Source organism: Oryzias melastigma, linkage group LG2 (assembly GCF_002922805.2).
Source record: "Oryzias melastigma strain HK-1 linkage group LG2, ASM292280v2, whole genome shotgun sequence".
Taxonomy (NCBI): Eukaryota; Metazoa; Chordata; class Actinopteri; order Beloniformes; family Adrianichthyidae; genus Oryzias; species Oryzias melastigma.
Window position 1 is genome coordinate 2837640 of NC_050513.1, and position 15367 is coordinate 2853006.

The 15367-nt window shown below is 42.2% G+C and overlaps 1 protein-coding gene across 2 annotated transcripts in view; it reads left to right on the top strand.

Annotated features, from left to right (window-relative positions):
• Positions 1-15367, top strand: part of nrp2a (neuropilin 2a) — a 79757-nt gene that overhangs the window by 44681 nt on the left and 19709 nt on the right. For both annotated transcript variants that reach the window (XM_024294334.2, XM_024294333.2), the window contains exons 8-11: positions 6506-6650; positions 8921-9096; positions 9166-9339; positions 9414-9558. In XM_024294334.2, the coding sequence (XP_024150102.1) occupies positions 6506-6650; positions 8921-9096; positions 9166-9339; positions 9414-9558 (640 nt within the window). The remainder of the gene's footprint in view (positions 1-6505; positions 6651-8920; positions 9097-9165; positions 9340-9413; positions 9559-15367) is intronic.

Below are 15367 nucleotides of genomic sequence, written 5' to 3' on the forward strand. Positions count from 1 at the left end.
AAAAGGAGAACATTCATGCCTGCATCTGAAGAACACTGCCACTTTAAACATAATTTATCTACATAGCCTTTGCACTACAATACTGAAAGTTCTGTAAATTTTGTACATTATACTTTTATATTTACATCCTTCTTTTTTATTCTTAATATTATTATTATTATTACTGTAATTAGTGTTGCTGTTTGCACAAAGGGAGGAGAGAGGAAGAAATTTCATCTGTGCTTTGTATGCCCTGTACTCAGCATATTTGACAAATAAAAGCCTACTTGACTTGACTTGAAATTATGTTAGCCGCATTTAAAAAAAAATCTTCTCTAAAAAGTAAAAAAAAAACTCAAATAGTAATTTTATTACACATGCTTGAAAGATTATCAGCTGTCACACAGTTGAAATGTAGAAAAGCAGAATTTTACCATCAGATTTTTGATTAGCACCATGCTAACTATGAAGCTAGCTAAATGCTTAAACAAACACTGCTACACGACAAAAACTACGTTTTTAACATGTTCTTGTGGCATTTTTCTGGTAATGGAGGACATGTGAAGAAAATTAGGCTCAAAAATGAATTTCTGAGGAGGGGAGAGTGGGGTAATTAGTGCCAAGGGGCAAATAGAGACCCTCTTTTGTCTCTAAAACCACAGAAGAAGACGGTGATTTAACCACACAATTTGAAGGATGCATCCACCTCTATGACCGAGTTTTTTTTTCATTGCTGTGTTTGAAGGATACACATAAATTGAGAACAGTTCACACGTGTTTTAGTTCTTAGCAAGCTATGAGCTGGTTACAGTTAGCATGATGCTAGCTTAGTTGAATCCATCTTTGTAAAGGGATTGCGATCATTTGTGCCAAAGAAGGAAGTGGGTTAAGTTGTGATATCCAGCGGCACATCTTTATATTTAGAGAAAATTGTAAAGGAGTCATCTACAGAAACAATGTTCTTAAGAAACCACAAAAATCTGGGTCAAAACTGTACGGGTGGATAGCTTCAATATTGCTGCCATTTTTGTGTGTGAGGGGCTGTAAGCTAGCAGGAGCGAGTGTAAACAGAGAGCTGTCAGCCATGTTGGAGACTATAAGGGGGGCTGGGGTTACTCCAAGACACAACTAAGAGGTAAATTGCTGAAGAACTACTACCGCTCTGCAGAAACTATGTCCAATAAAAAGGAGAGGTTTATTGTTTTTAGCTAAAATCAGTACAACTATAGTTAAAAGACACTTTAAAAATACATAAAAATATGATTGGATTGCTCAAATTGCTCTAATTAGCCTAAACTATTGACCAATGCTATGAGGGAGACATGCTAAATTACCACTACAAAATAAAGATTAGCTTAAAATTAACTAGAAACCTAGCCAACAAGGCCAAGTGGGCCCCATATGATTTCAAAGTGGGCAGAAAATTGGGTTTGTCCGCAGTTTCTGTGGCCCCACCTGTGTCTGCCCGCTTTGGCTTGAGTGGGCACTGTGTGTGTAGCTTGCTAAAACAGAGCTTGCTACAATGGAGCTCGCTAGCATGCTGCAACTGAGCTAGCTAGCTTGCTACAACAGAGCTTGTTGGCTCGTTACAGAGGCGCTAGCCAGCATGCTACAGAGGACCTCGCTAGCTCGATACAGTGGAGCTAAATACAACAGAGCTCGCTAGCTCGATACAACGGAGCTCGATACAGTGGAGCTCGATACAACGGAGCTCGACGCAGTGGAGCTCGCTAGCTCGATACAGCAAAGTTCAATACAACGGAGCCCGATACAGTGGAGCTTGATACAACAGAGCTCGCTACAGCTGAGCTCGCTAGATGGCTACATCAGACCTCGCTAGCATGCTACAGTGGAGCTTGCTAGTATGCTAGAGCGGAGCTCGCTAGCTCAATACAGTGGAGCTCAATACAGTGGAGCTTGCTACAATGGAGCTCGCTAGCATGCTGCAACTGAGCTAGCTAGCTTGCTACAACAGAGATTGTTGGCTCGCTAAAGAGGAGCTTGCCGGCATGCTAAAGCAGACCTTGCTAGCTCGATACAACGGAGCTCAACACAGTGGAGCTCACTAGCTCGATACAGCAAAGCTCAATAGAGTGGAGCTCACTAGCTCGATACAGCGGAGCTCAATGGCTCGCTACTGCATACCTTGCTAGCATTCTACAGCAGAGCTCACTAGCATGCTACATAGGAGTTTGCTAGCATGCTACACAAGAGCTCACTATCATGCTACAGTGGAGCTCCCTAGCTCGATACTACAGAGCTCGCTAGCTTGATACCGCGGAGCTCTCTAGCACACTACACTGTCCACCAGGCGGCTGGCTAGCATTGCATGCTAACCCACTTAGTTCCCACTTAAGCCAATGTGGGCAAACAGAGGTGGGGCCACCACATAAACTGATGACAAACCCAATCAACGCCCACATTTTGTGTTCACTTTTAAGTCATATGGGGCCCATTTGGCCTTCCTGGCTGTTAACTATATAGTGCACTATATAGTTGGTTTGCCGTTTCCTAGTGCTGTCCGAATCTACAATTCCAAAATAAAGTGCACTAGAAATTTCCCATAAGTCTTTGAGAAAAACCAGCGTGTATCGATGCTTTTAGAGAGCATCTTAGCTAATGTAGACCACAATGCAGAGCGGTTGAACAATTTTTGTGAAAAATAATGTATTTAAATGTCGTTTTTTTTAAATAAAACATCAACACAGATGTAATAAAATGCTCATAATAATTAAATGGTGCACAAGTTGTTTTTGATATCCAGGGCACTAGATAGTCTCGCACTATGTAGTTTTTTAGTGGTTCGGGAGTTTGGCGGGAATTCGGACATAGCCTAGAAGTTTCTAAAATTACCAGCTAAGCTAGTCTAAATTACTGGAAGAAAGAAATTTTACGAATAAATATTCTGATTTATAGGTAAATATAAAGTGTCATCTGAAAGTGCTATTGTGTAATGTTGGTTGGGATCAATTTGTTTTAAAAATAATCCTAAAATAGCTAATATACATTACAACATTAGTCACCGCGTTCACACCAACAACAAGGTTTTGTGTGTGAACATCCATTTTTTTTCTTTTAATTTTCTGCATGCCAACACATTTTCATTTGACACCATCGTGACTTAACTCCAAGTCACACTGCTCACACATGCACCTCATTACTTGATGAGAAGCTAACACGCTAAGGAATTGGCAGTCTCGCTCTCACACTCACAAAGCGCACAATGATTGTGTTTGTTGAGCAGCACAGACACACGAGGAGTGCGGAGACAAATTAATGTGGAAAAAGCACACTGTCATCTGTCAGTGTGTGTGTGAGAGGAAAGTCCCAACAGCCTGGCTGCTACACAAGCCTTGTGTTATTGAAAAGTGTGCTGAATCTGTCACACTCATCTGCGCGAGCGAGAAACAGCCCACACAGCAGTTCAGCCCGCTCCTCCATCACGAGCAAGAGCACAAACACGCCGGCGTTGTCTTCACAAGTGTTCCTGGCTGATGCACACACACACAGGTGGAGATTTAAATGTGTGCAGCGGTGCAGTTCAAACCCCAGCGCACCGCGAGGGCGGCTCTGACCACGAAGGCGCTTCCAAAACAAAAACAATGGAGGAGAGCGGCCAGCTGGAACCAGTTTATGCCGTCAACGTCTTCATAGCACGAACCTCTTCTTATCCAGATGCTTGTTAGCTTCTTACATTGTCTGGCAGGTCAAATCCGCCCCCCTGGTGCTCGGGGTGACCTTGTTCCGGGAGGGGTCATCAATACTTAAATACCCACGGTTCCCAAACAAGTGTGACCGTCTGTAATGGCTTTCTTCGTTATAATTTCATGACCCTGCGCAGACACAACATGACAACGTTAATTATTCACTTCCATATGAGGGGGGTGGACTGTTGCCGGGCAGATTACAGAGGTGCCCCAGACAGAAGCTCGGCTGACCCCTCCCCCGCGTCCCCTACCCACAGCTGCAAACTTCCGACCTTCCCCCCACTTTCAAAAACAAAAAATAACTTTGTTATTGACAAATCTGTTTATGATATGATGTTTTGTTTTTGTTTTTTAGGCTGTTTTAAAGTTTGGCTGATATTTACGACCAAGCTGTTTTGGCTAATTTAAGCTTTTATTCATTTGTTTGGGTTTTTTTTTTTCAGTTTATTTTGGCTACTTTGAACTTTAGCTATTTTTCAGCAACATGCTAGCTGACTAATTTAGGCTTTTTTCAGTTTATTTAGGCTACTTTGAACTTTAGCTATTTTTTAGCTACATGCTAGCTGACTAATTTAGGCTTTTTTCAGTTTATTTTGGCTACTTAGATGTTTAGCTATTTTTCAGCTACATTTTAGCTGTTTTGGCTAACCTGAGTTTTTTTTTTTTTTTTTAGTTTTTAGTCTAATATTAGCTAATATGACATTTAGCTATTATTTTAGCTGGTTATCAATTTCAGCATCTTCAGCTGCCAAATTCAGCTTACAGCATTCAAACTAGCATTATTGCAGATAATGCTTTATATCTAGATCATAATTATGTTAAAAATTTCGTTTTAGAGTGTCCAATAAATGTTTATCCAGTTCGGCCTGAGACCTAAGGTGTGTTTGGATTCTGGCTCCTTGTGCGACTGAGTTTGACACCCCTGCTTTAACCTCAGGTGTGACCCTTCAGGTATGGCAACAAAAGAAGGGGCGGGACAAACTCCTCGTCTGTCCCCACTTTTTTCTTTTCCGTAGTTTCTCTCCTGAACACTCTGTGAGTGACTGAGATGTTGGCCAGATTCCCAGCTTTTATCCAAGAATGAAAACAAAAGACAAAAGCGAACGCCAGCATTGTAATGGAACAGACGATGGCTTTTTGATGGTGGTGGTGGGGACATTTCCTGGAAGATGATGCCTTTCTGTAACTTCGTTGCTGTAACATTGGACAGCTTCTTCTTATCCTTGAAAGATGTTGTTTGTTCAGTAATTCACTTCAGAAATGAGGAAATTCCACCCAGCTTGGCTCTTGAGGAGATAAATACTGGAATACTGTTTGGGCCGTGAATCTCCTCCTTGTCCTCGCCGCTAACTCCACATTCCTCCACTCGTATCCCCAAGTTGTATCCTTTGTTTGACCTTTCTTCAATTTTTTTGCTCCTCATCCACAACCCATCCCCACCAGTCTCCGAACTCCTCCTCCGAGGGCCTTTGTTTCCCAGATCTTTGAGTGGGAGTGATGGCTTGGTTTGTGGATGAGGGCAGATCTTTCATCGCACACTTGTCTTTCTGGGAGCCATGCGTGGGAGTTTACATAACCCCCCCATACGAACCTACAGCTTTTTCCCCTCTTAGGTAAACACGACTGCTGCCTGTCCTCCGTCTCCTCTTCTTTGTGTTTCCATTGTTCCTTGATTCAATCAAATAAAGCCCCCTTGAGTGGAATTTGAAACCTTAAATCATTTTTTGGAAGAATTTCATATGCTTGTCGAATCATTTTAGGTTGTGAAAAAAAAAACACATTAGAAGAAGAAAGCCAATCAGATTTTCAGGCGTGTTTGATCATCTTGTCCTTGGATTAAAGCGTTTTATTTTTTGATGCCTTTAATCTTTAATTCAGCTGCTTGTAGCTATCCAGGCGGTGATGCATCATATCAGCCTCCACCGTCAACCGCAAGGAGTGAACGACGCTTTGGGTTAACTGAGTGGTCCCCAACCTTCGGCCCACGGGCCGGATCCGGCCCTCCTCCACATTTAGTCCGGCCCCCCAAAAACTATCAGAGATGCATCATTTATTTTCTTTCTGGTGATGCATCATATCAGCCTCCACCATCAACCACGAGGAGGTTGAGTGAACGCCTCTTTGGGTTAAATCAGGGGTTTCTCAAACTATGGCCCGCGGGCCGAGTCGGCCCTCCTCCTTTTTTAGCCCGACCCCCCAAAACACTATCAGAGACGCACCTTAATTTTTAATTTTTCGCACATAGAATGTGACTTTTTATTCCACCCTTCTGAGGTCCAAGCTCTCTATCCAGGCTGTGGACGAGTCTCTGGGTTAAAAGACGCTTCCTTTGCATGTCTGCACGCAGGAAGTGTTTGTGTGGGCTGCTGTGGTTTCCTGTGTCTTGGAAGAAAAGCATAAAAGAGGAGGCGAAGAGAGGGGCAACAGTCCTGCCGAATTTGGAAACCAATAAAAAGGAGGGGTTTAATTGCAAACATGCGCCTTTTTCGTGATGCCAGTCGGTCCAATTGGCCCAGCCCTGCCGGGCGCTAGTGGAAGGAAGGGAGTGTTCATCCTGCCCACCTGGGTGGACTTCCTGTTTCCACCCGAGAGTCAGGTCAAAGCTTCCTACGACCACCGAGGTGTTGAGTATATGTGGGCTTTCCCAGCCTCCCATAGCTGACCTCTGACCCGGGAACACATCGACAGCTGGGTTAGTGACACCGGATCCGTGTTTGGGTTGTCTCTGCTTTGTCCGGACTGCCACCGTGTGTGTGTGTGTGTGTGTCACTGACGACGATGGATCGTATTTATAAAACAATGTTCTTCTGTTTCCCCAGATTTTCCATGGGAACACCGACCCGACCGAGGTGGTTCTGAACCGCGTCCCACAGCCCGTGTTGGCCCGATACGTCCGGATCCGACCGCAAACGTGGCAGAACGGGATCGCCCTGCGCTTTGAGCTCTACGGATGCCAGATTACAGGTTGGATTTCATTATTTCCCTCCTTTTTGTTTGCATAAAAAGATGTGTTCACTTGAATAAAGATCTGTTTTAAAAGATGTTTTCTTCTTAAAACATTAAAATCTAGATTTGGGAGCAGACTTCCACCACAGTCTCCCTCTTAGTGTTTAAATATAGGAACCCTCAGGGTAATTAAAGGCAACTTTTACTGTGTTCTTTCTTCCACACGCCCCCATTGGTGTCATCTCAATCTTCCCATTTCCCTCAGCACTCCTCGTTTTTCCCCGCTCACGATTCACAAACTCTTTTTGATGCCTCCTCTTTGCTGCGCGAGCTCCTCCTCACGGAGAAACGAGTTCTCCTCAATCATTCATGGCTCCCTGTTCGCATCCGAAACTGTGATTCGACTCGATTGAAACTCTTTCCTACAGCAACCGCACACAAGGCAGTTTCTAAATATAGTAAATGACCTCAAAAGCCGGCGCGTCTTTTCAAAACGTGCATCTTTATCTGCACTTCCTCTGCCTCCTGTTTATTATTTACGACCCCTGCATGCGCGGTGACATAACAACATGAAAGTTTGATCTGTGTTCCCTTAGAGCACATGTGTCAAAGTCAAGGCCCAGGGGCCGGATCCGGCCCTCTGGGTAATTCTATCCGGCCCTCCAGATCATTTTATTTTATTGTTTTTAATGACCCGATGTTATCTTGCACTTATTTTTAACTTGTATAATTTTGACAAAATATATTTTTATGGAGAGTAAAATATTTAAAGTTATTTAAGGTTTAAGTTGATTTATTCTTACGTTAAGGCTTTATTCCTGTTATTATGTTAAAAAAGTTACGGTTTAAAGTTTTAAAAATTAGCATTCTGCTAGCTTTTTGGTACCATTATGGCACTTACTAGGATTTTTTAGGCTGTTTGGGAGGTTAGCTAATATTTCAGCAACATGCTAGCTGTTTTGGCTAATTTAGGATTTTGTTTTTAATTTTTTTAGGCTATTTTTTAGTTAGGCTAATATTTACATGCTAGCTGTTTTGGCTAATTTAGGCCTTTTTTGTTTTTAAAGCTGTTTTTGAGTTTAGCTAATATTTCAGATACAGGCTAGTTGCTTAGGCTAATTTTAGCTTCTTTTAAAGTTTTTTATGCTATTTTTGAGTTTAGCTAATATTTAGAATACATGCTAATTGGTTTAGCTAATTTAATCTTTTTTAAAGTCTTTAGGGCATTTTGTAATTTAGCTAATAATTTTGCTGCATGCTAGCTGTTTGGGTAATTTAGGCTTTTAGTTTTAATTTTTTTTAGGATGTTTTGGAGTTCAGCTAAAATTTCAGCTACATGCTAGCTGTTTTGGCTAATTTGGGATTTTCTTTTTGAATTTTTTAGGCTGTTTTGGAGCTTAGCTAATATTTCAGCCACATGATAGCTATTTTGACAAATTTATTTTGTAAATAAATTTACAATTTATTTTTTTATAAAGGCTCTTTTGGAGTTAGGATCATATTTACACGGTAGCTGTTTTTGCTAATTTAGGCTTTTTACATTTTTAGGCTATTTTAAAGTTTAGCTATTTTTTTAGCTTCATGCTAGCTGTTTCGGCTAACCTAAGTTTTTTTTAAAGGTTTTTTTAGGCTAATTTGGCATTTAGCTAATATTTTACCTGGCTATCAGCTTCAGCTATTAGTTTCAGCATCCAAATTCATCTTACAGCATTCACACTAGCAATATTGCAGATAATGCTATATATCTAGTTCACAATTATGTTAAAAAGTTACAGTTTTAATTTTTAAAAATATAGTTTTATGGTGTTCAATAAATGTTAATCACGATCGGCCCGCGACCTCAGCACAACTAACATCTCCCCTTTTACTTTCTGCCTCTTCTCTTCATCCCGTCTGCCTCCTCTTGCCTCTTGCTCGCATTATACCTTTCCCTTGATCCTCCCTTCTCCTGCTCAGATTCCCTCGGCGCTTAATGCCCAACCGCTTTTATGTGTAATTTTCTCCTGCCGACAAACGCAGAAAAAGGAGGAATGAGCATTAAAAGATGCTTAAGTATGAGAGCGCACCAATGCGAAGACCTAATTATCTCTCTAATGGTAGTCTAAATGTATTCCGAACATGAATCCGTAACATTTTCCCCCTCTCCAACCCTCCTCTGACTTATTTTTTTCCCTTTTAAAGTTTAGCGGCCGGCGCTGCGATCCTTAACAGCTCCCCAGTGGGGAAGTGTGTACCCGCGTTTAGATGATCCGTCCTGAAGCCTCTGCTCTTTTTTTCCTGTGCTGCAGATGCTCCGTGCGCCAACCTGCAGGGAATGCTGTCCGGGCTCCTCCCAGATTCCCAGATTTCGGTGTCGTCCAGCCGGGACGTGGTGTGGAACCCAGGCGCCGCTCGGCTGGTGGCGAGCCGCTCCGGCTGGTTCCCGGCGCCAGCGCAGCCTCTGACCGGAGAAGAGTGGCTACAGGTATTGACTTTTTTTTTGTATTTCAGCGTGTCGCTGGCATTCGTTGAAAACGCTGTCGAATCCCTTCAGGTGGATCTGGGAGTACCGAAGACGGTCCGTGGAGTCATTACCCAGGGGGCTCGGGGAGGAGACCCAGGAAGTGCGACGGAAAACCGGGCGTTTGTCAGGAAGTATAAGGTGGCGCACAGCCTTGACGGAAAGGACTGGAACCTCATCATGGACTCCAAAACAAGCCTACCCAAGGTGGATGAACGGACGGAGTACAGCGTGGAATACAAGATATGAATTTGGCAGTCATCATGTTGTTGTTGTTGCAGATTTTTGAAGGGAACACACACTATGACACCCCGGAGCTCCGACACTTCGAGGAGACGGTGGCTCAGTACATCAGGCTCTACCCTGAGCGGTGGTCTCCAGGAGGGATCGGGATGCGTGTGGAGATCCTGGGATGTGACCTTCCAGGTACGAACACGTTTCCTCTGCACGAATAGTGCTGATGCAACCAGAATAGAAGCTGTCGACAAGTTCACAGAAACGTATCCCCGGAGAACAGCAGCTCTGGTCTGTTCACTTTCCAGCGCGGTCTGTTACCCAGATGTGCTGCTCTTTTTTTCTTTTTTTTTCTGTTGGATCATAGACGCACTCGCATGGAATGTCACTGTTTACAGCTCCCCGTGTGCCTGAACCAGCCTCCACTTTTAAAGGCGCAGAAATCAGCCAAACAAGCAGGACGCAGAACTCCAACTACAAACTGCAGAGATCGGTCATTAGAGAGGCGTAAACCAGGGATACATTTTTTAAAAAAAATATGCATTCTTCTATATATTGTAAGTTATTAAACATGATTTTTACCAATTATCGCAGTATCACAATATTGTCAGACACGTATCGCATGGTTTAGTGAGGTATCCAGTGATTCCCAGCCCTACTAAGCAATATCTTCTGCACTTAATGATAGCTTTGTATTTGCTTTGTGATGTTTCAACTTTATGCTTAAAACTTTGTATTTGCTATTGTCGTTGGATCTGGTTGTCATAAAAGTCCTGAGCAGCAGTTGTTAACGTTGTTAGCTCCTGTTGTTTCACAGGACACGCAGAAGATATTGCCTAGTAGTACATAGACATGAACAAATGTTCAATAAACTTGTTCAGTAGACATAGACAATAGATCAAAGATATAGACAATAGATCAAAGATATAGACAATGGACCAAAGATATAGAGAATGGACCAAAGATATAGACAATCGACCAAAGACATAGACAATAGACCAAAGATATAGACAATGGACCAAAGATATAGACAATCGACCAAAGATATAGACATTGGACCAAGGATATAGACAATAGACCAAAGATATAGACAATGGACCAAAGATATAGACAATTGACCAAAGATATAAACAATGGACCAAAGATATAGACATTGGACCAAAGATATAGACATTGGACCAAGGATATAGACAATAGACCAAAGATATAGTAGACAATGGACCAAAGATATATACAATGGAACAAAGATATAGACAGTGGACCAAAGACATAGACAATGGACCAAAGATTTAAACAGTGGACGCAAAAACATATTTTTGGCACAAATGGAACCCCATGCGACCCACACTTAACCTACAGTTGCCCCCAAGGAAAACTGAGTTTGTGAACCCTGGTCAGAACAATTATAGTTGAAAAAAAATAAAACATTTGTCTCTGATAGTGTTTGGGCTTCCGAGCCAAATGTGTCGGTGGGCCAGATCCGGCCTGCGGGCTGTAGTTTGCAAAAAAATGTGGTTTAACTGCCGATCGACCACAAGCCAAAAATGACAATCCGAGAACCCTCTGGGATTAACACTTTTATGGAGAGGTGACCTTCACGAGAAGGATGACGGCTTTGAGGGAGACGTGACACACAATGCTTTTGTTAACAGGAATAATGGAGCGCTGCTGGCGTCCTGTAAATCATTCACTTCCCCTTCCGCTCAGACGTTCCAGCCTTCACGGTCGCTGTTATTATCGATACGACGATTCTAGCCGGAGCCATTCACACGGCTGAAGTCTTTCTCTCCCTGAGGCTCGGTGCGTGGGTCCATAAATGTTTTTGTTTCCCTCTCTGTTACCGCCTTTTCCTCTCCTCCCCTGTTACTCATCACTCCTTACCAAGCGCCGCTGTTGGTCCGCGCTCCTTCTGTTTCCCCCCGTTGCTGCACAGCTGCAGCGCTCCTCCGCTGTGACAGTTATTTATTTTTTTTTTTTTTACTCCGTGCACTCCCAGAATAAAAAATGCATGAGCCCAGGAAGGGGGAATTTTACAGATCTGTAAAGGAGTACGGTGGATTATCTCAGCCTCTTTCCAGGTAGCATAATTTTAGTCTTAGGAGAGCTTCCACTCACACCTATAATTTAAACCTCTGGTGGCTGAGCCTCTTTCTGGATTTCTGATTCCTTCACAGCTCCAGTTAATGCAGCTGAGACCACAATGGCATAATGATAGAGTTCACTCAGCCACAGATGGTTCCAGGTCTTTTTTTTTCAACCAGGTAATACAGAGGAGCCAAATTTGAACAAAAATGGCCCTAAATCACAGATTATTGATGGATATTCTTGAGATACTCTAGACCGAAATCCACTAGACTCATTTTGTGTGGTTTGCTTTCACATTGCACTTTTAGGAGCAGACTTACCTGCTTAGCAAAATGTCACACAGTTACAACAGCTGCATCTGTGGAGAAGTTATTAACAGAAAAATTGTGACTTTTAAGAAATATAGAGTAAACGCTACAAAAATGAGTGAAGAAGACTTAAAAGTTTCTTTTGAATGGAAGATATTTTTATCATTACAATATTAAAACTGCTTTTCATCAAAATCATCACTCAACTTGAAAAAATGTAGTTGCAGGTTCAAGTCTGGCTGTTGCCGATTAGTTGAATCAGGAATCAAGCATAAAAGCTTCTGCCAAATTGCTATTCATGATTCCTTACAATGAGGAACCTTGTAAATCAGGCTTGTCCAAAGTCTGGCCCATGGGCCAAATGCAGGGTTGACGGTGAGGGCTGCCACATTCAGGAGGGGTGGAAAGTGGAGAATTTTTCAATGAAATACAGGACAACTGTGTCTGTCTAAAATGCCGAAAGACTGGCTGTTTTTAAAGACTTCAATATCAAGATGCACCACAAGACGAGACGTGCTAGTTAAGCTATCTGGGATAGAATAGTGCATGGTCTTTATATATGAAATTCATTTGAGTCATTTTCTGTTCTTCGTGAATACATGTATAGTATGCCATTATGCCCAATGTCCCTGAAATAATTCATTTGTATTTATTATTACTGTATTTTCTGGAGTATAAGTCACTTTAATTTTGTATTTATTTTTTAATAGTTTGGCCAGAGGGGGCAATTTATACTTAGGACCATCTTATATGTTTTTTCCTCCTTGTTATGCGTCTTTTTTTTGGCTCATGTGACTTATACTCTGGTGAAACGGATACTCCAGTGACACTTTTACCCCAGTGTTACTTAAACTCCAGGGCAACTTATACTCCGGTGCGTCTTATGCTTTGGTGAGTCTTATACTTTGGTGAGTCTTATACTTTGATGTGTCTTATACTTCGATGCAACTTATACTCCAGTGCGACTTATACTCTGGTATGTCTTATACTTTGATGTGTCTTATACTTCAGTGCAATGTATACTCCAGTGCAACTTATACTTTGGTGCATATTATACTTTGGTGCAACTTATACTTTGATGCGTCTTATACTTTGGTGCGTCCTATACTTCGGTACAACTTATACTCAAGTGCGACTTATACTCCGATGTTACTTATACTTTGGTGCGTCTTATACTTTAGTGCGTCCCATACTTTGGTACAACTTATACTCCAGTCCGACTTATACTCCGATGTTACTTATACTTTAGTGCGTCTTATACTTTGATGCGTCTTATACTTTGGTGCAACTTATACTCCAGTGCGACTTATACTCTGGTGCGTCATATACTTTGGTGCGTCTTATACTTTGATGCGTCTTGTACTTTGGTGCAAGTTATACTCCAGTGCGACTTATACTCTGGTGTGACTTATACTTTGGTGTGACTTATACTTTGGTGCGTCTTCAAATGGTTGACACTTCCATGAATTATTGAGGATGTTATCCATATGTCACTATCAAATCCAAGTCCCTGATTGGTCAAAGATCAACCTGTTTTGTACATAAGGCCTAAAAAACAGATGTAAAAAACTTGGGTAGCGATATGAGAATTTTGCACACAGAAGCCCAAATATGTGTTTACAAAGACTCATTCTCAGGTAAATATAGTACACAGGTTCAAACAATGCTAGCCAAATGGTTGGCCCTCACAGATATTCACCTCACTAAATTACAAAAAGTTTGAACAGTCCTGTTGTAAATGGAGGATTTTAAAAGAGATGTTAAAACTTTGGAAATTATTGAGCTGATTTGTTGATAAATTGTCACAGTTTTCTCCTCTTTTTGGAAAAAGCAGTAAAACCCAAAAGCCATATAAAAAGAAGTGTTTTTTTTTTTCCCAGATTGCTTTAATTAAAATATCAACATAATGTCCTCTGAGGAGACGAAGGCACGGTGGTGCACTGTGGGAATGTATGCGAGGAAAAAGCTTCTTCAGAGTTCTCAACCTCACCCAAATGAATATAAAACACTCGCTACCTGTCTCTCCCATCCTTTCTTCTTGGCTGAGTGTGTGTCACGTCCATTCATCTGTGCCTCAGTGTGCCTGCCAACAAGGGACTTACAGAAAAGCTTTCTACATAATTAAAGATTTTTTTTTTCATTTTCATGACATACTGCTGAGTCAGACTCTTTGGAAAGAGCATCATCCAGAGGCTGCTGGCCCTCACCGCCGGCTTTTTATGCCGGAAAACAAGCCCTCTAAAGAATTTAAATGAGAGCATGCATGCTTACACGAGTGCACATCTGCATTATCTATGTGAGCTGCTCCCTTGAGTGCAGCTCTAAGTGTTGTCATCCCACGCATGGCGATGACTTGCATCATCACCTGCAGCAGAGGACGCATTATGTAAGGCAGGGCTCTGCTGCAGAGGTACATTTCCTGCATCACAAGCCTCCTCGCCGTTTCAAACCCACCGCTGTGGGCGAGGCAGGTCACATACGTTATCGCACGTTCACACAGATGCAGGAGTCAGTCCCGTTCCTGTGGCCCCCGACACTCCTGTCACACCCCGGAAAGGTCAGCACATTCACACCGTGACAGGCTATGACCTTTGGAAAGCACATAGTGCTCGGGAGAATCTGAATGGACTCGCCGGAGTGGTTCGTGTTTACATGTTTAGTTTCGCACACAGAAGGAAGCTCCTGGGCGCCCGGGCAGTGTGTGAATTCTTTGTTTATTCTAACGCCCGCGCCCCGGATTGAAACACAAAGGTTAGACAGGAATGACAAGCGGGAACACAGGCAGAATGTAAAGAAGCGTTTCTCATACACAAGTTTTGGGAAAGACGGCTGTTTCCTTGTCTTACTGCCTCAGTGGGCCTGCAGTGATAAGACTTTCATTAGGGTTTTAACGACCGTCATAAAGGACATGACATTAACGCTGGGTGAATGTCAGAAGCCATCGCCAGCTGTGGCCGGCCCTTTCATCTGTGCCATTTTTCCAGCTGCGGCACCGGCATCAGTTGTGTATCACATTTGGTTCACTGCTTTGTGCTTATTGCTTTTCACTGATTTTAATTGGTAATGGTAGTCACGAGTAAAGGAAAAGGCGCAGCAGGAGGGCTGAGGAGTGGCAACAACAGGCGCCGGGGATGCTAAATCAGCACCGTGGTGTTTGTCTGCTGGTTTGGTTTCTTTTTAAGTTGATGCTAAACCAGGGGTGTCGAACTCAATCTCACAGAGGGCCAAAATCCAAAACACACCTTGGGTCGCGGGCCGAACAGGATAAACATTTATTGAACACTCTAAAACTATCATTTTTAAAACTTTAAAACCATAACTTTTTAACATAATTATGAAATAGATATATAGCATTATCTGTGATAATGCTGGTGTGAATGATGTAAGATGAATTTGGCCGCTGAAGATGCTAGTGCTGATAGCTGAAGATGCTGAAGTTGATAGCTGAAAGCGCTCAAGCTAATCGCTAAAAAAAACGGCTAGCATGTAGCTAGAATATTTACTAAACTCCTAAACACCCTAAAATATAATTTAAAAAAAAACAAAATTAGCCAAAACAGCTAGCATGTAGCTAAAATAGCTAAACTTCAAAATAAGCTACATAAAAT